The following is a 27,407-nucleotide window of genomic DNA, read 5'->3' on the forward strand; positions in this document are numbered from 1 at the left end:
CTAGAGTGCCAACCGACCACATGCTCAGATGGACTGGCTTGTTTTAATTTCATTTTTCAAAGAGAAAGTGTGAACATCTTGTTCTGTTGTGTTGCATCCATCACCCATTTCCAGAAGCCATTAATGTCCTACCTCAAAAGCTCAATATTATGCTCAGAAACACTCCAATGACTCCCACAAATAAGGTCTGTGAAGTCACCCTGCCTGACTGATGATCTCACTGAGCAGAAGATCTGAAATAAACACTCACCGCCCATCATCTGTTCCCTCCATAACCAGAAGCAGGTAATCTCGTCTCTGCCATTTGCTGCTAGAATCTGTAAAGTAAATCTTCCTCCCATCCTGAGTTACTGTAAGATCATTCACAAAGGACATTTTCCTCCCCTCTATCGGTGTCTCAGAGGAGAGCAGCAGCTTCACCTCACCTGACGTAGGAAGGAAGAAAAGGAGGGAGGGAGAGAAGACCTGTTTTCATTCCAAGAAATTGTATCTCAATGATCTCAAAATATTAATCAGCTTACCTGATTTAAAAGGAAAAACTAAAATGAGCTTCTCTCACATGCCAGTAAATTTATTCCCTTACAGTTAAAAACCAGTGTTTTCCTTTCTTTCATCTGTTAGGTGATAAATTTTTTTAAACTAACTTCATTAAAGGCAGAATCCTCCCTCTAAGGATGAGGACCTCTTCCTTTTATCAAGACAAACTGACTTTTAAAAATCTATTATGAGTCTTAGGGGCGCCTGGGTGGCTCAACTGGTTGAGCATCCGACTTCAGCTCAGGTCATAATCTCATGGTTTGTGAGTTCAAACCCCGTGTATCAGCACAGAGCCTGCTTTGGATCCTCTATTCCTCACTCTCTGTTCTTCCCCCATTCTTTCCCTCCCTCTCTCTCTCTCCCTCCCCCTCTCCCCTCAAAAAGAAAAAAAAAAAATAATAATCTATTACAAGTCTTAGACAAAAGGCAACTTTCTTTTCATTTGCTTGAGAGAAATACAAAATGTTCCATTCACCTGGTTTTAAGTAAAGAAAAGAAATAGTGATGGTGGTAAACTTTTAAAAATAGGAAAACAACCATTTATGGAATGATAAGCTCTCTCTATGTATAATCTCATTTAAACCCTCACATGATCCCACAAGGTAGGCACTACCATTAGCCCTGTATCATGGATGGGTAAACTGCACAGAGAGGCTGAGGCAGCTGCATAGTCACACAGCCAGCAAACAGGTCCCAGTTACTACCCACGATAACAAATTCCTCCATCATACAAACTCCCCTGCTGAAGCACATAGAGAAAAACAGGAGGAACAGGTGGACAAAGAACAAATGAAAAGACAGACACAGAAAACAAACAGACGAGATACAGAGAGGCACAGAAAAATAAAGATAGAGGAGTTCTAACTTTTTAAGGATAAGATCCTGCAGCTAAAAAACAAATAGGAAATTAGGATATATGACAAATACCATCATGTAACTGATACATGATACACGTAGGCATTACTTGCAGTACTATTCAATGAATAAGAAAATAATACAAAGTTTCCAGTAGACTTACTGAACAAATATCATTAAATCCACTTATGTACATATTGTTTAAAACATCTGAAGTCACCACAGAAGGAAATAAGACATTGTTACGTACGTTTCCATGGATTTACTTCAAATAGTCCCTTATACGCATCAGCCACAAAAAGGGTTCCATTGGGCCCTGCTCGGATGCCCAGGGGCCTCCCACAAGCAGGCTCATCATCTCGGGTTTCTAGAGAAACAAATGGTAGGAATCAGTGGCTGGTCCCAGGTTCTACCTGTGTCTCCAAGTATCTCATCCATCCCCTACTAAATATACGTCAAGTTGTTCAGAACAAAAAAGACCATGGCTTTAGAGACAGATGTATACCCTAGCGTTCCAGCCCCCTCAGAACTTATGACAACTGTCTGGTGTATCCAGAGAGACCAACTGAGAACATGGATCTGAGCATATGAACAACAACTGGTACCCGAGAATCACATTCATATCAGCATCCTGAGACTTGGACAGTTAACTCAGGGACATCATCAGGACCCAGGCCCCAACTCTAGAACCCCCACCCCGGAATCTCAGGAATTGTGAGTTTAATCCCAATAGCCTGACCTGAACACTGTGCCCATCTATGGCACTGCCAGTTGTCCCTCTACCTGGCTTAAAGTAAGAGCTACTATTTTAATACCTATACCTTTTTAAAACCTGAGGCAATGCATATTTATTGCAGTGGTGTTCACTGCAGGGTTCCTTATGCAGAGGCACTTACTGCAAGGATTCTCACTGCAGGGGTGCTTATGCAACATGCTTACTGCAGGGTGCTTTCTACAGGGTGCTATCTGCAGGGTTGCTTTCGGCAGGGTTGCTTTCTGAAAGGTGCTTTCTGCAGGGTGCTCTCTGCAGGGTTGCTTACTGCGGGGTGCTCACTGCAGGGTTGTTTACTGTGGGGTGCTCATATTGCAGAGTTGTTTACTGCGGGTTGCTTACTGTGGGGTGCTCACTGGGGGGTTGCTTACTGCGGGGTGCTCACTGCAGGGTTGTTTACTGCGGGGTGCTCACTGTGGAGTGCTCACTGCGGGATTGCTTACTGCAGGGTACTCACTGTGGGGTTGTTTACTATGGGGTACTCACTGTGGGGTGTTCACTGCGGGGTTGTTTACTGCAGGGTGCTCTCTGCAGGGTTGCTTAGTGCACGGTGCTCACTGTAGGGTGCTCACTGCAGGATGCTCTCTACAGGGTTGTTTACTGCAGGATGCTTACTGCAGAGTGCTCTCTGAAGGGTTGTTTACTGTGGGGTGCTCACTGTGGGGTTGCTTACTGCAGGGTGCTCACTGCAGGGTTGTTTATTGCAGGGTTGCTTACTGCCAGGTGCTTAGTGCAGGGAGCTCACTACAGGATCACTTACTTCATGGTACTCTCTGCTGGGTCGCTTACTGCAGGGTGCTTAGTGCATGGTTACTTACTGCAGGGTGCTTTCTGCAGGGTTGCTTACTGCAGGGTACTCTCTGCAGGTTGCTTACTGCAAGGTGCTTTCTGCAGGGTTTTTAAGGGTTGCTTACTGCATGGTTGCTTACCGCAGGGTGCTTACTGCAGGGTTGTTTACTGAGGGGTGCTTTCTGCCAGGTTGCTTACTGCAGAGTACTTTCTGCAGTGTACTTAGTACATGGTTGCTTACTGCAAGGTGCTTTCTACAGGGTTTTTAAGGATTGCTTACTGCAGGGTGCTTACTGCATTCAGGATTGCTTACTGCAGGGTTGTTTACTGCAGTAAAGGGGTGAGGGGTGCTTAGTGCAGGGTGCTTTCTGCGGGGTGCTTACTGCAGGGTGCTTACTACAAGAATCCTTACTTCAAGACACTGACTGCAGGATCACTTACTGCCAAAATATGGAATGGAAAAGGCAGGTTAAAAAACTGGATATACAGTATGATTCCATCACAAAACCAGAGTATCTGTGAACAGAAAGATATCTGAAAAGCTATTCACTAGAACGTTAACAGTTACATCTGTGAAAACTCTGAGATGATTTTTACTTCCTTCTTTGTACCTTTGTGTTGTTTGCATTTCACAATGAAAATACATCATTTTTACAAAAACATTCTACCTATTAAAAACAATAACTAGGGGCACCTGGGTGGTTCAGTGGGTTAAGCGTCCAACTTCAGCTCAGGTCATGATCTTGCGGTTTGTGGGTTCAAGCCCTGCGTCAGACTCTGTGCTGACAGCTCAGAGCCTGGAGCCTGCTTCAGATTCTGTCTCTCCCTTTCTCTCTGCCCCTCCCCCACTCACACACTAACTCTCTCTCAAAAATAAACAAACATTAAAAAAAAACGATAACTAATAAAAAAATCTGTGGGTTATCAGTTTTTAATGGTGAGATTCTTCTACTCTCATTTCCCAAAAACTGAGTGACTTCAGGGTGTTTTGACTTTGAATGACACTGCTGAAATTCCTGGGAAGCTAATGTAGGAATGACATTTAAACCTCCAAGTAACAACAGAGCCAACTGTGCTTCCACAGCAGCACTGTGACAATGGCTATAATCTTCTCCAAAGTTAACCTCAAGGATGAACACAGGCCACTATGGAATGGCAGGGGGCGGGGCCCATGTGATAACTGGCAGGTGCTAAGGCCACTGCCTCGAAGAGTAACAATCAGGTACAGTGAGGTCCAGGGACCACAGGGCAAATGAAAAGCTGATGGTAATGCCCAGGTCAGGTTTGATCTGCCAGGTGGTCAGGGGCTCTTTTTTCTTCAAGGGTGAACCTGACTTCTAGGGAGAGTTAGTTCCACACAGTCATTCAGCACTTTTCTCAGTAACAAGAGACATGTATCAGGGGGACGGTCACTGACTTACTGCATGGGCCTGAACCAAAGCGGGCAATGGTCTCTACTTCACCATTTTCAAGTTTTACGATCCGGCCATCTGCCGTACCAGTAAACATCACATCTGTTTAAAAAAATAAAAAGGAATAAGAGAGTTACTAGATTAGCCTAAGAACTGTCATAGCCTTCTACAACAGAGGTGGTTTGTTTGTATTTTTCATCTCTAGAGAGAAAATGGCAGTTCTGAAGATGAAGAAGTTGTCTGAGTCCTTAAAAAGTCCTTAAAGCAAGCAAGCAGTGATAAAACCACGGGGGCCTGGGGCCCAATGTCCCAGGTATGTGGGCTTGAACCTGACGTTGGAGCAAGGGTGCAGCCAGCAGACACCAATCTGAAAAAACAAGTGAGGACTTTCTACTCTCAAAGGAGCAAGGACTCACGGGCTGACTCTTAGCACTCAGGGGCATATGATCATGTCCGCCTCCAGTGAGTGTCTGCTGCTGCGTGGATTATATCCAACTGAAGAGGAAGAACTGCTAGAAAGTCGCTCGGGATAAAACTAAAGCACACTGAGTGCTCACTTCATCAGCACATATACAATTGGATCAATGCAGAGATTAGCATGGCCCCTGTGCAAGGATGACACGCAAATTCATGAAAACACTCCATAGTTTTTAAATGTATACAGGCAAACTCTAGGACAACCACTAAAATAATTATTTAGAAAAAGTATAATTGATATGCTAAGCAAGAAGATAAAATGGAATCATAAAAATGGTCAATAAAACTATAAAAGTAGCTATACTTGTGGTGAATATAGCATAATGTATAAAATTATCAAATCCCTAAGCCGTACACCTGAAACTAATGTTAACACTTTGTGTCAACTATACTAAGACAAACAAAAAAACATAAAAGGCAGAAAGAGGGTGAAGACAAAAACAGGAACAAACAGAAAACAGTAATGATTATGGTAAATATTAATCCAACTATATAAATTATCACTTTAAACATCAATGGTCTAAATATACCTATCAAAAATACAGAGACTCTCAGAAGAAATCAAAAAACAAGACCCACTACATGCTGTCCACAGGAAACCCACTTAACATATAAAGATACACCAAGAAGAAGATATACCAAGTCAAATGTTGACAGAGCCAACTTCAAAGAAAAGAATATTAGGGATAAAGAAGAACATTACATATAATAAAGGGTCAATCTTCTAAGAAGACATCACAAGCTTTAATGTGTACGTGCCTAATAACAAATCATCAAAATCCATGAGGCAGCACTGATAGAAATGCAACGACAAAGAGATAAAAACACCATAAGAATTGAAGACTTCAGCATCCCTCTATATCAGAAATGGACAAGTCCTGCAGACAGAAAATCAATAAGGACATAGTTGAACACAAGGGCACCATTTACCAATTAGATACAATTGACATCTATCAATTAATCATCCAAATACAGCAGGATACACCTTTTTCTCAAGCTCACATGGAACATTCAGGAAGACAGACCACAATCTGGGCCATAAAAACACCTTAATAAATTTAAAAGAATATAAATCATACTCTCAGACTCTCAAATCTACTCTCAGACCACAATGGAATTAAAATCCAAATCAATACAGAAAGATGGCTGGAAAACCCTAAAATACTTGAAGATTAAACACACTTCTAAATAACACCGAGGTCAAAGAAGATATCTCAAGAGAGATTGAAAAACATTTTGAACTAAATGAAAATGAAAATACAACTTATCAAAACCTGTGCATGCAGTGAAAGCAGTGCTTAGGAAGAAATGTACACCATTGAATGCATATATTAGGAAAGAAGAAAGAACTAAAATCAATTACTTAAGCTTCCATCTTAGGAAACTAAAAAAGAAAAAGAAGAGCCAAGTAAACCCAAGGTAAGCAGAGAAAGAAAGGATAAGAGGAGACTGATATCATTAATATGAAACTGGAAACAGGAAACCAAAAGAGAAATCAGCAAAACGAAACGATGGTTCTTTGAAAAGATCAATAAATGACAATCCTCTAGCCAGGCTAAGAAAAAAGAGAGAAGATACAAATTACCAACATCAGAAATGAAAAAGGGAATATCCCGATAGACCCCATGGACATAAAAGGATAATAAAGGAATATCATAACAACTCTATGCTCACAAATTCGACAACCTAGATGAAATAAACCAATTCCCTGAAAAACACAATCAGCCAAAACACAAGAAAAAATAGACTATTTGAATAGGCCTATATCTATGGAAGCAATGAATCAATAACTATAACTTTCCAAAACAGAAAGCACAAGCCTCTCATTAATGAATTCTTCCAAACATTTATAAGGAAGAAATAACACCAGTTCTCTACAATCTCTTCCAGAAAATAAAAGCAGAGGGAATACTTCCTAACTCGTTCTATGAAGCCAGCATTATCCTAATGACAAAACTAGTCATTATCAAAAACTACAGACCAAGATCTCTCATGAAGACAAATGCAAAAACCCTCAACAAAATATTAACAAGTCAAATCCAATAATATATGAAAAGAATCATACACCCCAATCAAGTGGGATTTATCCCAGGTATGCAAGGCTGGTTCAGCATTTGAAAATCAATTAAGTAATCCACAGTATCAACAGGTTAAAGAAAAATCACATGACCATATTGACACATGCAGAAGAGCATTTGACAAAAATCCAACATCTGTTCATGATAAAAACTTTCAGCAAATTACGAATAGAATGGCACTTCAACTTGATAAAGCACATCTACAAAAAACCTACAGCTAACACATCCTAATTCTTGGCAACAAACTTGTAAGCTTTCCCACTAAGATTAAGGAACAAAGCAAGAATATCCCCACCTCACAACTCCTTCACAATACTGTACCAGAAGTCCTTGCTAATGCAAAAAGAGATGGAAATAAAAGGTACACTGAGAAGAAATAAATCCATCTTTGTTCATAGATGATATGATCGTCTATGTAGAGAATCCCAAAGAATCAACAACAACAACAACAAACTCATAGAATAAGTGATTATAGCAAGGTTTCAGGATTCAAGGGTTATATTTAAAAGTCAATGACTTTCCTATATACCAGAAATGAACAAGTGGAATTTAAAATTAAAAACAGAATAGCATTTACATCAGCACCCAAGAGAATAAAATATTTAGGTCTCAATATAGCAAAATATGCACAAGATCTATATGAGGAAAACTACAAAACTCTGATGAAAGAAATAAAAAAAAAAAACAAACAAATAAATGGAAAGATATTCCATGTTCATGAACAGGAAGATTCAAAATTGTGAAAAGTTCAGTTCTGCCCAACTTGATTTACAGATTCAAAACAATCCCAAGCAAAATCCTAGCAAGTTATTTGTAGATATCCTAAAACTGATTCTAAGGAGAAGGAAAAGATCCAGAATGGCCAACACAATATTGAAGAACAACATCAGACGACTGACCCTACCTGACTTCAAGACTTACTATAATGCTACAATAACCAAGACATTGTGGTAATGGCAAAAAGAATTAGACAAATTGTTTGATGTAACAGAATTCAGAAATAGAGCCACATAAATACAGTCAACTGATCTTTCACAATGCAATCTTATATAATATATTGCAATACAATGGAGCAAAGATCATATTTCCCACAATGGTGCTGAAACATCTGGACATCCACATGCAAAAAATGAATCTAAACACAGACGTTACACCCTTCACAACAGTAAAGTCAAAATGGATCACAGACCTGAACGTAAAATGTAAAAGTATAAAACTCCTAGAGGATCACATAGGAGAAAATTTAGGTGACTTTGGGTGTGGTAATTATTTTTTTGATACAACAGAAAAGGCACAATCAATGAAAATATAACTAATAAGTTGGACTTCATTAGAACTAAAAATTTCTGCTTTGTGAAAGACACTGTCAAGGGATTTAGAAAACAAGCCATGGACCGGGAAAAAATACTGCAAAATATACATTTGATAAAGGACTGTTGCCCAAAATATACAAAGAACTCTTAAAATCAACAATAAGAAAATGAATATACCAATTTTTCAAATGGCCAAAAGCCTTAGATACCTCACCAGAGAAGGTATGCAAATGGAAAATCAGTGTATGAAAAGATGCTCAACATCATATGTCCATTTGGGAACTGCAAATTAAAACAATGAAATACCACTATACACCTATTAGAATGGCCAAAAATCTAAAACACAGACAACACCAAATGTTGGTGAAGATATAGAGCAACAAGGATTCTCATTCACTGCTGGTCAGAATGCAAAATGGTACAGCCATTTTGGAAGACAGTTTCACGGTTTCTTATAAAACTAAACATATTTTTACAATCCAGAAATTGCGCTCCATGGTACCTACCCAAATGAGTTGAAAACATAAGTCCATATAAAAACCTGCACATGGATGTTTACAGCAGCCTTATTCACAATTGACAAAATTTGGAAGCAACCAAGATGTCCTTCAGTAGGTAAATGGATAAACTGGTACACTCACACATGGAGTATTACTCATCAATAAAAAGGAATGAGCTATGAAGCCATGAAAAGACGTGGAGGAAACTTAAACACAAATTACTAAGTGAAAGAAGCCAATTTGAAAAAGCTACATGCTACATGATTCCAATTATATGACATTCTGGAAAAGGCAAAAATATAGAGAGTAAAAAGGTACCTAAGGTTGCAGGGTGGGGAGGGATGAAAAGGTAGAGCACAGAGGAATTCTGAGGATTTGTAGAGCAGTGAAACTACTCTGTATGATATTATAATGGTGGATACACTTTATTACACATTTGTCCAAACCTATAGAATGTACAATACCAAGGGTGAACCCTAAGGTAAACTATGGACTCCAGGTCATAATGACGTGTCAGTATAGGTTCATGAACTGTAACACATGAGCCACTCTGGTACAGGGTGTTGATAATGAAGGAGGCTGTCTATATGCGGTGGGGGGGGTAGGGGAATATGGTAAATCTCTGTACCATCCCCTCAATTTTGCTATGAATCTAAAATGCTCTAAAAAAACAAATCTATTTAGAAAAATGAAAGCATGTTAATTGGTGATTACTCTTCTCTGGCACCGTCCCGAGGCTAGTGCCTCCTTCTGCTGCCAGCAACATGCCAGCCAATCCCCAGGGACAGCTTCCAAATGAAGCTGGAAGCAGGGGCTCCCTGGGGCCTCCGTGTGGTTACAGCTGCAGGCAAGTTAACAGGCCCCCACTCTGCCTAACCAGAAATGTCACAAGGAGAATAACCAAGGCCTTTAAGGAAAAAAAGCAAGCCCTGGTGGCAAGGTGCAATGAGGGGTCAGTCTAAGACAAAAGGGAGGGACTAAGAAAAGCATTCTCGTTGAAAGATAACGAAAAAGATCACTGTAACTCCCTGAAGTTCCAGTTGTAAATATCAATATTTGGTTTTTCACCAAAAAACACAAAATCTGAGAAATGTATTAATAAATATCAATGTCTTTTAAAGAGAAACATGAGGTTCTATCATGAAGTGCCTATCCCTCTTACAAGTTTGACTCAGCCAGCCAAACAAACCAATAGTCACAGAATGCATCAGATTTGGGTCCCACATCCAGCAGCACAAAGGACACACAAGTCCACCACCACTTCACGGAAACACACCATCCTTCGGAACGAGGAGTGGCCTGCCGCATTAAGCGGCTCAGAAATCCTCATCCCATTTTAAGTTCTTTAACTTCTCATTAACCGTGTCTTTTGATTCCTGATCTTAATCTTCATCCTAAAAGGCAGAAAGTGCCTTGTGGCTAGAGATTCAAGAATCAGAACCAGAGCCACATCTAATTGTTAGCACACAGTTAAGTTACCCTTAAACATACCCACCAAAGTCAGCCTCAAACAAAAACAAACAACACAACAGTGGAAATACAGAGAATCATTTGTACTCTTTTCAAAAATGAAATCTGTACAAAGACAAACTGAATGAAGAAGCAATGTCCTATCAAGTAATACCTACCGAACTCTGATAAATGAGCTAACATCAAGGTCATCATCTTTCCTTTTTCTCTTCAATTTGAAGAGACTTTGAGCCCGACACTTTGAGCAAAAAAACTACTCCACAGACATGAACTCAAAACCACACAGCACTGAAATGGTCTGTAACTCAGAGAGCTGAGGGGTGTCTGCTCGACAAGCACAGCGCCTCTGCAACTGAGGAAGACGTCCAGGATCCCCCCACACACAGGAGCAGATGCATTGCAGCTGCTCTGGCAGAACCCCCCTCATAGAGCCTTGACGTTCCAGGGGTTTACTACTTACCCCCAATATTTGCTATGGACTCTGGCCCAATAAGTTGATTTTCAAATAGCCTTTCCGCCTGTCGTAACTTCATATTTGGTTGCAGAACACCAAGCAAGAGAGGGGGTTCTTTGAAGCTGTAAAATAATGCAATTATAGGGATTTGTCTATAAGAAATACATGAAGAAAGTGTTAACCGGGGACCTTCATGCATTATTCCCCAGTTTTTGACAAAGAGGGCATGTTGCAATAACATCCTCAGTTGCCAGAAACACAAAGGTCAAGGGAAAAAAAACATTCTAGGATATCAGAAAAGGTCACCGTACAGAAAAATTAAAATATGATTATGCCTAATGCAAGAACTTTGCTAATCACTTAAGACAACTTGGGGCCTCCAACTACACAAGCTCCTGTCCCAGACCTTGAGGCAAGTTAGACCTCTTCACACCCTCTGATTCACACACCCTGGCATTTATTTTCCCAGTGGCTGCCCAGTCTGCCCAGTCTGCCCAGTCATTAAAGGCCAACTAAGGCAGAGGAGAGTGGTGCTGACATTTCACAGCTGATAGAGTTGCTTCCTGCTTCAAGGAGAAGACACAAGAAATAAGAGGAGTTTGGCTGTACCAGCCCATCGTTCAGCACAGGTGCACTCTACCTCCTACCTGTCCCTGTCAGGGCTCAGCCTGGCTTTTCTCTGAAGCCAGCTTTTGCTAGGCCCTGGACCCTTCCCCTGACAACAGACTTCAGCTCCAGAGATCTTCCCTCTCCACTAGTCCTTCCCATCTACACACAAATACACCTACTTCTTCCGAGCCATCAAATCATGCTGGTGACACCTACAGAAAACAGACACAGTTTAAAGCCCTTCTCCCCATGTCATCTGCTACCCCCCCTGGTCCAGGCCACCATCTTCTCATTCCCACTTCCTCCCTTGTTCTCTACAGTATATCCTCAACCCAGCAGCACCATGCACTTTGTGAGACACAGTCAGATCACAGCGTTTGGCTCTCACAGCCCTGCAACAGCCCCATCTCACCCAGAGCCTACAGCCTTGCAGGGACGCCCTTCCCAGCACACCCACAGTTACCTCTCTCCACTCCTCTCCCCCTGACCGTAACAGGCACCTCCCACCTTAAATCCTTAAATCTGTGCTCCACCCTCACCTTCTCAGTGAGGCCTGCTGTTAACACCCAATATAACATTCCATACCTAATACTCCCCCAAAAGCCTAGCCCCTACCTACCCTACTCTATTTTTTCCATAGTATTTATCAGCTTCTCACTTCTCTGTTACATTTATTGTCTGTCTATCCCCAGTAGAACACATGGCCCGTGAGATCAGAGATGTGTTTCTATTTTTCACTGCCGAATCTCAAGCACCTGGCATACAGGAGGCTCCTAATGAACACTGTGGGAGGGAGGAGTGGGGAGAGGAAGGGAAGAATGGAGCGGAGAGGGAGAATATCTCCCAATTCCTTCCCTACCTTGCCCTCAAGCAGGGCAGTTTCCCAGCCAGTCCAGCAGAGTGCAAGAACTAAGAGGGAGTGGTGGCTGAGGCTATGGAATGATGGAGAAATTTCCCCGCCTTGCCCAATCCCTTCCTTCCCGGCAGAGCACTTCACTTCCTACTGCCTCCTCTGAGTCAGGTGTGTACTCAAGACACTGTACAATTTCCTCTGAATTAAACTCTACCCCTCTCCCCCATCCCACACCTTCACTATACCCTGCCTCCCAATTATGGCTTTCTACCTGCTTTAAAAAAACACTCTGTGTAACTAGGAGTTTTATTTCCAAAGGAAGAGAGCAGGGCTGCAACCTACATACTTTGGTGAGAAGAGCCTAGGCTACAGAGATGGACACGGCTGGGTTCAAATTCTGACCTTGGGAAGGTCAGACCTCCTGAGGTGTGCGTGAAGACTGAACAAGCACATACAGCCAGAGATAGAGGACAGCACACCAGATACTCAGCCACCCCCTACCGCCCAGTCCTTGGACTTTGCCTAATTCCTTACACAAAGGAAGTCCTTAAGAAATATATATAGCATCAACCTAACCAGTATATCATGCACTATCCCTGCCAACAAGAAGTCTGAGTATTATCTCGATTGGCAGACACAAAGAAACTTAAATGAGAAAATGTAAAGGATGGGTAAGAAAGGGCTCCCACTCCTGTAGCCTGAGCAGAAGCATCAAGGAAGAATGGCCCCAGGAAGCCCAAATCAGTGCTCTATGGCCAGCCAGGCCACATGGAACCTTGTTAAAGCCTGTGAACTTATCAACTCTTATTAACTCCCTGTTAATTCCTACTAAGTCCTGCTAACTCGTATCAAGTCCCATTAAATCCATGTGTTAAATGTATCCTGAAAGAACTGACCAACATCCTCCAGAAATCAGGATGTCATACATGCTGTGTCTACAATGGTCCTCCAATCTGCCAAACAAGGAATGAAAGAAAGTCACCTTGCATGGCAGGTTTTTGACAAAGCCCTGCAATCTTCCTGGTGACTGCTGCTTAGAACTGAAACCAACTTCATATAATCCATTCTGGAGGGATCTGCACCCCTCTTCATTTTTCTCTTTGATTTCTCAGAGATTTCTAAGTGTGGTGTAAGGTCTCACAGGATGTCATGTAAACTAGAGGTAGACTCTCTGAGGCACCTCCATCAGCTGCCCTCCCACCTGGCCAGTTGGCTTGGCCTGACCCCATTCCCTGCCATGTCCCATACTCCTTGGCTCGTGGAGATAACAGAAGCGGAGCAGAAGCTGGTAGCTCTGCTTTTCCATCATCATCAATACTGCAACCACTTACTTGCTCCAGAGAGTGGGTTTCCCCCTTCCTTGCTCTTTTTGCTCTGAATAGAGTTTGAAAGAAGCCTTTTTTGCTGTCGTCGCTAGCATTTTCTCTCAAACCTCAGCTCATTCCTATTCTTACACCTTCGCCAGTCTTCTGCTTTTGTTCTGCATTTTGGGGCCACTCCTTCCAGTTTTTGAGCAAGTCATTCCTGAAGTCTGAGCATGGGAGAGATCCCTGTCAGCCATTCTGGTTTCACTGAGTTTCTCCTCCCTTTCCTCCTCATCAGGCTCATCTACTCCACAGACAGAACTTGCTTTGTACAACTTCAAATCCTTAGTGGGCCATGTTTCCTTTCAGTTTCTGGTCAGGAGCAAACACCTATCTTTCCTTTGAATTTCTTTACTCTTTCCACGCACAAATTCATCTCTACTGAGATCAAAGGCCTCTAGTTACCGAAGCTCCATCTTTGCCTGCTCTTTCCACTCTCCTGCTCTTCTCTAAGGTTAGCTCCCCAGCCAAGGTTTTGATCCCCGGCTGTGGACACGGTTCACACTCCCACCTTAAACAACTAGATTACCTAGAAAGCCCCAGGTCAGTTTCTATTTGGGGTGGTTTGAGCTACATCCTTCTACATGTTGAGAGGGGTTAGCAAAGAGAGCCTCCTTCCTCCACCATGTGTCCTGGGAGACCCCCTCAGAGAGGACACCCAGTATGCACTTGGGTCCTGCTCAGCCAAAAAGCCGCATGCAAGGGTCCACTGACACACCAGGAATTATAAGCTAGCAATCTCATGAGTCTAGAATGCCCAGGCCTTCACCCAATCTCAATCTTGTATTTTAACAGCACTTTGTGCCTTTACTAATTCTAAATCCAACAACAAAAAGTAGACTCTTGTATACAGATGTAAATCTAAGGTCAGAACTGTGTCCTTTTTATATCCTTGAATCTAGCTGGGTACCTACTTAAAGCACTGTAGGTGCCAAATACTTTCTCAGTAAATTGAGTCCAATATAATGCCTTTTTATTTCTAAAACATCAACACATAATTCCATTGTATATGTTATATTCACTCTATAATGGGGACATAGTTCTGGTCTGAAGTTTTTAAAGCCTTACATGGACTAACTTACTTAAAATAAACTTCAGAAAGCATCACCTCTGGGCAGTTTCAGAAGAAAAGGGGAATTTACTTACTGAACCAGACTGCACAACCCTCAACATCAACGTCATAAATCATCCCACCAGTAAGAGCCTGGCTCTGCACTATTATAATTACATGTGTGAATACATTTCATGGGGCCCCTAGGTGTATACTATTTTTTTCAAGTTATAATGGACTACATTACTCATAGATGCCCACCAATGAAAGGTAATTTAGGAAAAATAGAACACTAATCACAAGTTTAAAAAAAAAAAAATCAGTTACTTATATGGGCACCTGGGTGGCTCAGTTGGTTAAACGTCCGACTTCGGCTCAGGTCATGAACTCACAGTTTGTGGGTTCGAGCCCCGCATCAGATTCTGTGCTGACAGCTTGGAGCCAGGAGCTTTGGATTCTGTGTCTCCCTCTTTCTCTGCCCCTCCCCTGCTCATGCTCTGTCTCTGTCTCTCTCTCTCTCTCTCAAAATAATAAACATTAAAAAAATTAAAATAAAAATCAGTTACTTATAAATTTTAAACAAGGTAACAACCTTTGTGTGTGCTTTTGCCACTTCAAATGAATTCAAGTTTTAATTATCTCTAACACATATTCGGGATTCATATTCGGGATTTTTTCTGGGTTTTGCATTTGGTTTGTATAGTTTTGTTTTTGAAAGAGTATCGTGGACAATACCATGCATATATTGTGGTACACCTGAATCCACACAAAGCACAGGCAGTAAAGAAATCACAAGTCTCTCTCTCTCTCTCTCTCTCTCTCTCTGTGCCCCCCTCCCCCCAGTAACTTACCTTTCAAACCAAATTGGTTTATTACCCTAGATACTATCCCAGCCTACTTTATCTGCCATGCAAGTCCTCCCAAGAATGGCCAGGGAAGCTCACCTGAGAGGCTGTGGGTCTATGGGAGAATCCAGCAGCAACAAGGCTCCAAGCAGGGGAACTGTGAGGGAGACAGCCAGCATCAAGAAGGTCACTCGGAACACACGGCCACTAAAGGAGCTGACAGAGATGGAATATACAAAGGCAATTAGCAGAGGCTCAGCCAAGACAAGCTAGGCTGGTCTTAAAGCCCATCAAGCAGGAGCAGGCCTCTAGCCTAGATTCACCCCAAGGCTGCCAACCTCTGTGGCTTGCGATGACACTTTAGGACGGCGGTGTGGGAAACTCTTACTTGCCAGTTACTTGCCAGACAGTATGATAGGTTGCATCTTCAATCCTCTAGTAGAGTCTCAAAGAGGGTAAATCAAAGAACTGATAAACACAAAAATGGGAGAAAAGAGGTACAAGGAGGTAATGGAGACACACTCGTCTATAGAGAAGACACATGCTTCCCAAAAGCCACTATTTCCAGGCACATAGATTCAAAGCAGCAACCTTAAGATTCCCAGATTTTGTAGATACAAGAGAAACAAATTCATGAAGCAAAAAGAACACAGGACAACTTCCTGAGTGACCAACTCTCCAATCATTTTTCCAATCACACTTTTAAGAACTCAAAAGCACATCCCAGCTCTCTACCTGGTAGAAGTCTGACAGATACTGACAGTTACTTAAAAAGAATCTATACGATCACAATTCCAAGTCATCTTTACTAAAGCCTTACAAAGATCTAGAAGATGTCTTTGGAATCCTGTGTGACATTTTTGGACAAATGACCAATGGTAACTAAAATAACTCTCAAATGATCTCACATACACCATTGCTCATCTGCTAAACAAGAGAACACATTTAGCCTCTTGCAACTAAATAAACTTTATAGGATCATTATTTGCTGTAAATGAAAATTTATTAAATACATCAAGATTAACTTAAAGTAAATAAAATCATGAGCTCCTAAGGCAGAGAATCTTTTTCTGTCCAAAAAAAAAAAAAAAAAGTTGACTTAAAGAAAAAAATCCAGATTCACACTTAACAAACACTTCATTTAAGGACAAAGTTTTGTTTGACTTCTGACAAGCTACGCTTCCACTGTATAAACCTGATCCAGGTAAAGCATAGAAATGTGGGGGCTTCAGGGAAAGTCCTAACTTTCCCAATAGTCAGCAACTCCACTTCAGGCAAGGTTCTTCACCCAAAGTCCTTAAGTTCCCCACTATGAAATGGGGTTTGGGGCAGGATAACCTCAAAGTCTTGCCCAATTTGAACATGCATGATTTTAATAAATGAATATGGAAGAAAATAAAGCATCTGTTTCTATTGGGTAGAAATGAAAGACAAAGGGAAAGAAAGACAAAAGAGGAGAGTGAAAAGCTTTCATAGTGTCACCTTGCAGAACCATGGACAGCATAACTGAAGAGTGTTTCCACCAACAATCTGAATGGGCAAGAGAACAGTCTCCCTAGAGCCTCCGGAAAGGAACACAGCCTTGCTGACACCTTGATTTTAGCACAGTGAGACCTGTCCAGCACTGCTGACATCCAGAACCACAAGTTAATCCATTTGTGTTGTTTAAGCCACTAAGTGTGTGGTCATCCGCCATAACAGCCATAGAAAACTAACACAGTTTTCTAATTAAACTACTTTTGTTGCCTGGAAGTGGGGGACTGCTGTAACAAATACCTAAACATGTGGAAATAGCTTTGTAATTGGGCAGTAGATAGAGGGAAACATTTTGAGAAGCAGGACAGGAAAAGTCCGTATGGTAGAATGGTCCGTATGGTCCGTATGGACATGGTAGAAAAATGGATGTTAAGGACTCTGCTAGCAAGGGCTCAGAAAGCAGCGAGGAGCATGGCAGAGAAAATGTACGTCATCACAGGGAATGATTAAATTGTTGGGAACAGACTGTTAGCAGAAACACGGACAGTGAAGGCACTGCTGGTAAGGGCTCAGAAGGATGTCAGGAACAAGTTACCGGAAACTGGAAGAGAGCAAATCCTTATTATACTGTGTCCTGCAGCAATGTAGAAAGTAGAACTTGTAAATGACGAGCCAGGATGCTGAGCTGAGGCCCTTTCCAAGCAGAATGGAAGGTGTGGCCTGATTTCTTCTTGTCCTTTCTCCTCCAGAGGACAGCATAGGGGGCAGCACTAAGCACTTCTTTTGGCCTTTGACATTTCCTCCTTTGCTAATGAGAACTCTAGTCTGTGTTTACCTTCCTTCTAATAACCTTCCAAAAATGAATTTTGTTCCTAACTTCCTTCTCTTCACTCACACAGGACTCAGAGCCCAACCCCCACCCCAGGCCAGGTCATCAGTCATTACCCTTTTTGCTAGCTGGGAAAGAAGGCAGTCCCTCCCACAGAACCCGGCTGGGAGAGGCCAAGGGTGCCCAAGCTCCTAGAAGGGGACAGGTAGCCAGAAAGGGAAAATTCAGGCCAATTTCTCCCTCTCAGCCCTGTCTCCAAACCCTAGGCCACAGAGTCTTCTAATGTGACTGACACCAGTCAAGGGTACAAGAATACAGTGCATGAAAATGCACATATGGCACAGATCAGCTATGACCTGACATGACAGCTGGCTAAGGCAATCTGAGAGATCTGCAGCAAGGGAAGGAATAAGGGCCATAAAAAGAGTAATGATAAAAACAGTGACAATAAGAATGTCCCATACAATGGGCTTCACGTGGGTAGTCAGGTAGAACTATGTACCTCTCTGCTTTCCAAAGAGAAAAGAAAGCAGAGAGAGACAAGTGGGCCCACAGCCCACTGCCAGAACTGGAAGAGCACGATGGAGGGCTAGATCTGAATGTAAGGCTGTAGTCACCATTAACAATGCTGCCTGCCAAGGACAAGTGAACAGGGAGAAGATGCCCAGACCTGGAGCCCTCGGAGCTGGGGTTTGAAAACTCTGCACAACTTAACAGTGTTTTGCCTATTCTAAACGTTTCATATCTATGGAATCATATAAAAATGTGACCTTTCACAAATGGCTTCTTTCGCTCAGCATATGTTTTGAGATTCATCCAGGTTGCAGTATGTTATCACTACTTCATTCTTTTTTATGGCTCAACAATATTCGATTGCAAGTATATACAGGTATGTCTCTTTTACTGTGCTTCACAGATATTGCATTTTTTACAAGTTAAAGGTTCAAGACTTCAGTGGGAGATAACTGCAGATGTGGTGGAAACAGCAAGAGAACCATCAGAAGTGGAGCCTGAAATTGTGATTGAATTGCTGCAATCTTGTGATAAAACTTAAATGGATTAGGAGCTGCCTCTTACAGATGAGCAAAGAGTGGTTTCTTGAGATGGCATCTACTCCTGGAGAAGACTTTGTGAAGATTGTTGGAATGACAACAAAGGATTTAGAATATTACATAAACTTAGTTGATAAAGCAGCAGCAGGGTTTGAGGGGATTGATTCCAATTTTGAAAGAAGTTCTACTGTGGGTAAATGCTATTGAACAGCATCACCTGTTACAGAGAAATCATTTGTGAACGGAAGAGTGAATTGACGCATCAAAACTTCATTGCTTTATTTGAAGAAATTGCCACAGCCACCCAGCCTCCAGCAACCACCATCCTGATCATCAGCAGCCATCAACATCGAGGCAAGACCTTCCACCAGCAAAATGATTATGACTCACTGAAAGCTCAGATGCTGGTTAGCATTTTTAGGCAGTATTTAAAATTATGGTATGTACATTGTTTTTCTATACATAATGCTATTGCACATTTAATAGACTACAGTGTAAACATAATTTTTATATGCACTGGGAGACCAAACAATTCACCTGACCCACTTTATTGAGGTAAAAATGGTCTGGAACAGAACACACATTATCTCAGAGGTATGCCTGTAACACAATTTGTTTATCCACTCATGGACATTTGGGTGAGAGGCGGAAATGAGTGATTACTGAATGGGTACAACATGTTTTTATGGGGTGATGAAAAAGTTTTGAAACTAGAAAGTGTTGCCCAACACTAAGTATCACTGTACACTCTAAAGTGGTTATTTTTATGTTATATTAATTTCACCTCAATTTTTTAAAATGTTAACAGTGATGAAAATGTTCTAAACTTAAGGCTGTGGTGACTGTTGCAAAACTCTGAATATACTAAAAACCTCTGATCTGGACATTTTAAAATGGGTGAATTTCACAGTATGTGAATTATATCTTGTTTTAAAAAAAAGTCAATGACCCAAACTATGCAAAGTGCCACTCTGAGGCCAGGACTCAAATCACTCAAAGTGATTTTCTTTAAGTGGCCTAAAGTCTTTCAACACACAGGAAATAACAATGTTTCTGTATGGTAAAGCAGGGCTATTTACAAGTCCAAATAACAGGAATAACTTTGTGTGATTCTTCTAAAAGAATCCCAAGAGAGACAAATGCAAAGGTGTGTGGTGAACGTGTGTGGCTGCACTGCATACAGCATTCAGGTAAGGTCCAACAAGGAGGTCCTGTCCTTACAAGGAGGCCAATGTAATCACCCCTCACCACCCCTGCTAAAGGTGCAGTCAGCCCCACAGCAAGCTGCATTGTGCAATCTTTCACCACAGAGCTGTCATTAACAAAAATGGTGACACTCTGGCCAAACTGCTACTTTACCTTTTCCTTACCTAACATGATTCTACATAAAACACATCCTTCTCATTTGTCTCAGACTCTAAACTCTCCTTTACCACACCATAGCTTACATTTATTTTAATCTTAATTTAGTAATCCAATTCAGAGATCTTGAGTCCCTGCTTGAATATCTGGTTGCCCCTTCACATAATAGTAAAAAGCTCACTGATCTCCAGAACAAAAAGTCCAGCCAGGACTGAAAGCAGGTGCTTACAGCTAAAAAGGCAGCCAGAAATTGGAAGTCCATCCTTGCCAGAGTTCTAGCTACTGTCTTCTTACAATCACAGTCTAAAAAGCTAAAGAAAATTCAGAGGCCACCCAGTCCTGGGCTTCCAAAGCTGGCCGGTCCCTGGAGGGCCTACACCAGATGACTAGGGCAACTTTAAATAAAGCCCAGAAATTCTGATTGGGCAGGACCAACAGGGGCCTGGGAACCCTTTTTCTGTTTTCACACTCCCCAGTTGTTCCCGATGTGCAACTGGATACCACCAACCTTGTCCAACTCCCTACCAGGTGAAAGAAGTCCATCAACATCCCCCTGGCTGATCATGAGACACAGCCTCTGATGGAAAGTTCTATGGTCAAGTTTTAGAAACAACAGCCTAAACTTAAACTCCTTGAGCAGTGCCAGCTAACAGAACTGTCATGATAGAAATACAGCAGCTACTAGCCACATGTGGCAGCTGAGCACCTGAAATGGGGCCAGCATGTTATACAAATGAGCCAAAGATGGCCTCTGTATATTGGCTCTGTGTTATTTCTTTACTGCAGGCTGAGACCTTTAGTTCAAAAGGTCCACCAGCACCAAACTCTAACTTTTACATACTCAATTATCTTTAAAACAGCCAAACAAGCAAACTTTTAGCCATTTGGAGTCACCTGCCTTCCATACTCTATGAAAGCTCGTGGAGGGCAGTTACCCATTGATAAGACAGGCTTGAAGTTTTAAGGCCCTTACCTGCTACTGCTGCCCCTGGGGCTCTCTGACACAGAGACTTACTGAGATACAGGTGGCCCCTCTCCTTCCCCCTTGACTCCCCTCCCCTTCTGGACTGTGGACCCCTCTCCTGCTCCCATATGCGAACCTGTCCAAGTGTCACCCAATAAAGCTCATGTGTGCCACTGCTCCCTCAGTTGTATCTTTTTTCTTGATGAGCCCCCAAATCCCTCACACTCCCTACATAGTGCAAATGAGGAACTGAATTTTTAACATTAGTCCATTTAATTTAAATAGCTACATATGGCAAGCAGCTAGCACATCAGACAGTTCATTTAACATTCCTTCACACATGAGCATTTAATAACAAACCATATACATGTGCCAGGTACTATCCATGGCCCTGAGAGGATAGCAATAAATAAAATAGTTTCCTGCCCTCTGTTTATTTTAGTAAATAAGTAGATGCCAAACAGTGACAAATACAATGAAGAAAAACACAGTATGATGGGGTACAGAGGGGGAAGGTTGGCCACACACAGGGGTCAAAGCAGATGACCTCTGAACAGAGACTTCAGTGAAGCTGGGGAAAAAATCAAATACCTGAGGCAGAGCAATGTAGACAGAGGTAACACAGTAAGATTCAATAAGCACTTGCCATGAATAAAGAATACATGCTTTAAGGGGTTAACTTTAAGCCCCCATTCCCAAACCTTGACCACACAGACAGAATGACCAAGGCAAGCATTGAGGGGAAGCTGCTGGAACAGGTCAGGCCCACAGCCAGGGGCAGATCCCACAGTGCCCTGAAGGTCGGGGAAGTGCCTGCTGGCATGCAGGATGAATGTCCATGAAGGCTACAACATAGAGCACTTCCCTACTTCTTTTACTTGGGGGACATTGGCTGCTCAGGTCACCTCACACAATATGTTCTGCGAAACACACTTCATCTCTGCTTGCACTGACTGGGCCCAGCTGTGTGCCTTCAGGGGCAGCAAACCCTTGACCTCCCAGACACCCAAGATCACACCACCATCCTTGGGCAAAGCATCCCCAGTCCTGCAGGAGTTCCTCAGATGGTAGGGATTGCAGAACTTTCCTGGTTGTTTCAGAGTTTGTCAAAATTCCCCAATAAATTAAATGTGGTGCCCATCTGTGATGGGTATGGAGCCGGATTAAGATTCTTTCTCCCTCTCCCCCTCCCCCACACACCCCACAGGTTCCCACTCTCATGCGCATGTGCTCTCTCACTTGCTCTCTCAAAAAAAAAAAAAAAAAAAAAAAAAAAAAAGTGGTGCCAGAACTCAAAGCAAAGCTCTAGTTTAAACCATAAACATCATTCCACAAAATGGCTTTAATTGCCATAACTGAAAAATAAGATGATTTTACATAAAAATCTGGGTTTCCAGCTTCTCTGGAAAAAAGAGATCTATGAAACCTAAGGCTGCAGGACAGGTGCACAGGGCTTTCCACTCTTCAGACAATCACACATTCTTTTCTTCTCCCAGCCCCACACCTGCTACAGACTCTACCACAAACAAAATGACCACTATATGTGCAGTGCTAAGGCCAGGGCCTGTAACATCTAAAGCACTGGGGTGTCTGGCTGGCTCAGTCAGATATGCATCTGACTCTTGATTTTGGCTCAGGTCATGATCCCAGGGTCATGGGATTGAGCCCTGCATTGGGCTCCACACTCATATAGAGCCTGCTTAAGATTTTCTCTCTCTCTCCTTCTGCCCCTCTCCCCCACTCTCTCTCTCTAAAATAAAAAATAAAAATAAAAGCACTCCCTAAATGGTAGGTAGCAGGAATGCTGCTCCCCTGGCAGCATCTGAGTCTGTGACTGTGTGGCAATGGGGCTTCTGTACCCATTTATTTTAGCCCAAGGTTCATTCCTGCAAACTCACATTCACCTATAATTCTGCCTTTCCTCCATGTCTGCCCCCTGCCTCTGCACATCTGCCTTATTAAATAAAGGACACTCCATTTATTTCTATCCATTTTCACTGACAAAAGTGCACATGTTCCCACAATACTCTCTTTCCCAATCTGTGTTGACACATCCAGGAAGGCTGGCAACTTCCGTTCCAGGGGCAGTTTGGGAAATCAATTTGTTTGCCCAATCTCTTAGAAAACCCCAGAGTGATGCTCACCTCCTTGAAGACACCTGCACCCTGAAATTTCCAACATTTCTAAGGGAAATAGAACAATCATGGTGATACAACAGGATTTGGCAACTACTATTGGTTCATCCATGATTTGCAAAATCCTCTATAATTTCACCAGGCAAACCTGAAAGATGTTCTCCAACATCAGGGCAAGGCATCATTCATGGACTGATGATTCCATGAGATCAAAAACAACTTGTGATTTTGTGGAAAACCTATTAGCCACAAATCTGTGGGGCATCAGAGGCCCAGGTGTCAAGGTGACCCATGGAATCTGAGAAAGTCAAATAGCAGCCAGCCTAGTCTTTTAACCGACTGCACCTTGAATTTGTTGGTGTCCACATTACTTTAAACTGGGGCTCCTGGACCATAGATGTCTTCATTTTAGCATTGAAAATAATAAGAAACAAGTTAAAAGAGCCATTTGAAACACACACTCAGGGGGAAGGGCTGAGAAGAAATCGTGGATTCCTGACTCCTCATGTCCATGACTTTATGATGGCCACATCTGTCTCTCCACCCTGCCTCCCTTGTTCCTCAGTCTTAAAAAGAAAAATGAATGTAGTAGAGATTTTTAATTAGCCTAAAATCCTTTAGAAGTTTATTGAAAAAGCAGTTGTTAAATTTCAATGTATTCACTCTTCAGTCCTTAACAGTTACATAAAGACATTAAGCAGCTATTCTCTCTTCCAGACTGAACTATGTTCCAAAAGAGGAGGAATAGTTTCAGTGTTACAATCATTCTGATAGAGTTTCTAAAGCATACGGGGAAACTAATGCCAAATAATTATCAGCTTGCTCCAGTATTGTTCAAGTGCTTAGTTCATCTATATTCCAAACTGAATAAAAGGATTTAATGACCACATTCCCCATTATAGCTTAAGTACAGAAATTCAAGAGCTTTGGTATAAAACCTTATTTCCAAAGCATAATTTTAAAAATATGCTTCTCAATCCTTGTCCAGCTGCCAGTGCTATCCTCATTCATTCATTTCTGCTTCTCTTTTGACTTCATTACTCTAATGTTATATAAATCACTTCACTCACATAGATCTCAATGACCTTAGCAATCAGAGCTAACATCACATTTTATGTCAAGAGTCAGGAGACTAGCTAAGGTATCACTAGGCATCCCTTCCACTAAAATCTACTGTCCTATTTCTGTTAATTGAATAACACATTATTCAAGGTTTGTTTTTTTTTTTTCCTGTTTAGCACATCTAAAGTTTATTCTATAGTTGTCAGATTTCTATTTCCTTCGGTTTCCTTTACTTCACCCACAATACACAATGCTTCCCTGTCTTTTGGTGAATCCTAAATTTTTAAGGTAAATCAAGAAGACAATGAGAAAATTTAGAAAAACAACTATAACTCTATAATATACAATACTAAATGTAAGGAAGAAGGTGAGAACTCATTTTGAAAAAAGATCATTACAGATATATGGCAATGGGATCAAATAGATAAGAGAAAGAAGGAAACACAGGAAAATAAGAACAACGTTCATGGACAGGGAAGTCAAGAAAATTTCTTAAATAAACATAGTTTTGTAAAAGGCACAGTGGAAAAGATGAGCAGCAGATGATGATTCTGGAACACCCAATTTATCCTGCCACTAAGTCAGAAATCCCAGAGAAACTGAAAAACAATTTAATTCTGCCCCTCTGTCCTGAGGTCAGGAGTGTTCAGAGGAGCCCAGGTGAGATGGGCCCATCCCACAAGTGCCTGCAGATGCTACATGCCCTGGTTTTCAACACACTGCACCTCAAAGTAAACTCAGGGCCAGCTGCTCTTTCATTTCTCATATAGCAAGTATGAAGCAAATCTCGTTTTCATGGTTTCTGCTGTAAAGTACTGCCAATCCTTGCATGTTAACTCTAAAAAGCTCCTCTGTCATCAGCAGACCATGACTTCACAATATCCACAATAAGTAGAGTGACCAACTTGTCCTGGTTTGCCCAGGGTTAGCATTGAAAGTCCTGCATCCGTGGAAACCTCTGAGTTTATTCAGCATACTCCTGACCTTTCCACAGGCACCGGGAGTCAAAAATAACCAAAATCTCTTCTCTGCCATTTGCCTTTCTAGAGTCAAAACACTTGTCTCTGCTATAGCTCTCCTTCAAATGTGGTCCTCTTATTATCAGTGAATAAATTCAGTCTTTCCCCACAAAAACTGGCCCTCATTCAGTATGCACCACACCCTTTGACATACTGATATTTCCACTAAATATCTCCATCAACTTAGAATTCAATCAGTTCCACAACTTTGAGGTTGGTCTACATGAAGCCTCTTGGTTCTCCCTAAAAATTCAAAGTTACGAGCCTCAGGAGACAAAATTAAAAAGAGAAGCTTAAGTATTATATATGTAAATAGATGTTTAAGGGCCATGCTTCAGTTTTTAGCTAACAAAATAGTGTGCTTAAATTCTGGAAGGTTGGGAGAAGCAAAGGCCAAAAATCTGAGATTTCTTTATTAGGTAGGCATCAACTAGTTTCCTATGCTTCTTCGTCCCTATCAGGAAAAAATCTGCAAGCTTGAATTCTCACAAAATTTGCTTAACATTAAATGTCACTTCTGTTCTCCACTTTTCCCTGAAAACCACGGTAAAGGCTGGTGACCACGCAGAGAGAGGTGGGCAGGTGCAGAGGCCAGCTCTACGCTGGAACACGAGGCGCGACCTGAGCATTTCGGACCTTCCCTCGGGACAGAGCGAGCCGGGGACAGGGAAGACCTTGGACCCTGGCCAGATGGCTCTCCCCCGGGGATCAGGTAAGCCAGCAAGAAGAATAGGGCGGAGGAGGAGGAGGGGGGCTGAGGGAAAGGCGAGGAAGCAACTGCTCTAGAAGTTAGGGTGAGATTGAGACGAAGAAAGGGGCAGATGGGAAGCAAGGCGGTCTTGAGACCCCGAGAGCCGGGAAACAATGCTGAGATTGGAAGCAGAATGCACCAAAGCCTCAAGAAGGCGGCAGGTGCATTTCCTTGGCCAGGGCCTGTTTCCCGCCCTGTAAAATGAATTTAGCCAGAGGAATTAACTGGAATGGCACCTGCACCCCGCTTGGCAACGCATTTACCCAACTGCTGTTATTGCTGTCCTGTTGGTTAGGAGGGTCGACCCAGCCATTCGCGGCCCACGTCCGGGGTCCCGGCCTACCTGCCGTCCTTGGCCTCGGGGACCTGGCCATCGTCCGTGACGACCTGTGGCCGCAGCGGCCGGCGCTGCCGTAGCCCGTCCGCCTCGCTCATGGTGCGAGCGCCACGGTTCCCAGCCCCGCTACAACCCGGGAGACAGCAACGAGAGCTCAGCACTTGCCCAATCCCGCCGCACCGCCCTCGGCCACGCCCCTCACCCGACAGCGCGCGGATGTGACGTTACGACCACCGCCCCTTCCGGGAGCTAGCGCGCGGGGCCTCCGGCACGAAGGTCAGAGGTTCCTCTCCGCCAGGACTAGTGAGTGGGGCAGGTCTGGGGTCACGTACCTGGCGCGGGGTGCGGGGCTCCGAAACGGGTCCCGGCCCAGTGCTGACGCCTTAGAGGCATCGGGACGCGCGTAGCCTAACCCCGGGGTCGCCCAGCTCAGCGTCTGCGCTTCCTGTGTTTTCATTGCAGGCGGTGGGGAGGCAGGAAACGTTATGCTCAGAGTAGTGCACATAGGCGGTGCTGGACTTAGGTGTTGGCCGTTTGTGTCGGTAGAAGTTGGCGCTGCTTGTGAAGTGACAAAGACCCTGGCTCATATAAGCGGGTTAAAAAAATAACAAGTTCGTATTTTGGGAGGGACACGAGTGCAAGTAACGCCCGCCTGAAATTTATATTACCTTTTACAAACACCCACTTGAGGGGAAAATTTGGGACAAATATGCCGCCCTTTGGATTAGGGACATTGAGTATTAAATCTTTTTGTTAACAGAACATTTGATAAAGTTTGTGAAAGAGTTACCCTTAGAAGTAAAAGTGGGGCTGACATAGTCATAAGTAGAATATATGCAACTAGAGACCTTATCCCAGGTCTATACTTAATAGAACCACTGGGTAGAATAGTCCATTGACGGAACGTGCAGGTGTTTTCACTTAATACACTGCAAAAATCACGTTAACTAATACATATTGTTTTGTCCATGCTGTAAGTATATGTATCTGAGGTAGCATACACTAAGTTGTGGATAATGATAGACAGAATGGGAAACCCAT

The 27,407-nt window shown here is 42.6% G+C and overlaps 1 protein-coding gene and 1 non-coding gene across 3 annotated transcripts in view; one reads left to right on the forward strand and one right to left on the reverse strand.

Moving 5' to 3' along the window:
• The window catches only part of APMAP (adipocyte plasma membrane associated protein), a 35,521-nt gene extending 8,984 nt beyond the window's left edge, over window positions 1-26,537 (reverse strand). Inside the window, exons 1-6 of one of the 2 annotated variants that reach the window (XM_049650118.1) lie at window positions 26,373-26,537; window positions 15,479-15,595; window positions 10,664-10,779; window positions 4,375-4,467; window positions 1,643-1,759; window positions 251-425 (exon numbers count right to left, since the gene is read on the reverse strand). In XM_049650118.1, coding sequence (XP_049506075.1) covers window positions 251-425; window positions 1,643-1,759; window positions 4,375-4,467; window positions 10,664-10,779; window positions 15,479-15,595; window positions 26,373-26,464 — 710 coding nt within the window. In that variant the 5' untranslated portion in view covers window positions 26,465-26,537. The remainder of the gene's footprint in view (window positions 1-250; window positions 426-1,642; window positions 1,760-4,374; window positions 4,468-10,663; window positions 10,780-15,478; window positions 15,596-26,372) is intronic. The other variant, XM_049650117.1, reaches the window with a different exon arrangement.
• Window positions 4,915-5,016, forward strand: LOC125937245 (U6 spliceosomal RNA). Its single transcript, XR_007462327.1, has one exon. It is a non-coding gene; the product is annotated as a U6 spliceosomal RNA (small nuclear RNA).
• Window positions 26,538-27,407: the final 870 nt, after the last annotated feature.

The sequence above is a fragment of the Panthera uncia genome (genome assembly GCF_023721935.1).
Source record: "Panthera uncia isolate 11264 chromosome A3 unlocalized genomic scaffold, Puncia_PCG_1.0 HiC_scaffold_11, whole genome shotgun sequence".
Taxonomy (NCBI): Eukaryota; Metazoa; Chordata; class Mammalia; order Carnivora; family Felidae; genus Panthera; species Panthera uncia.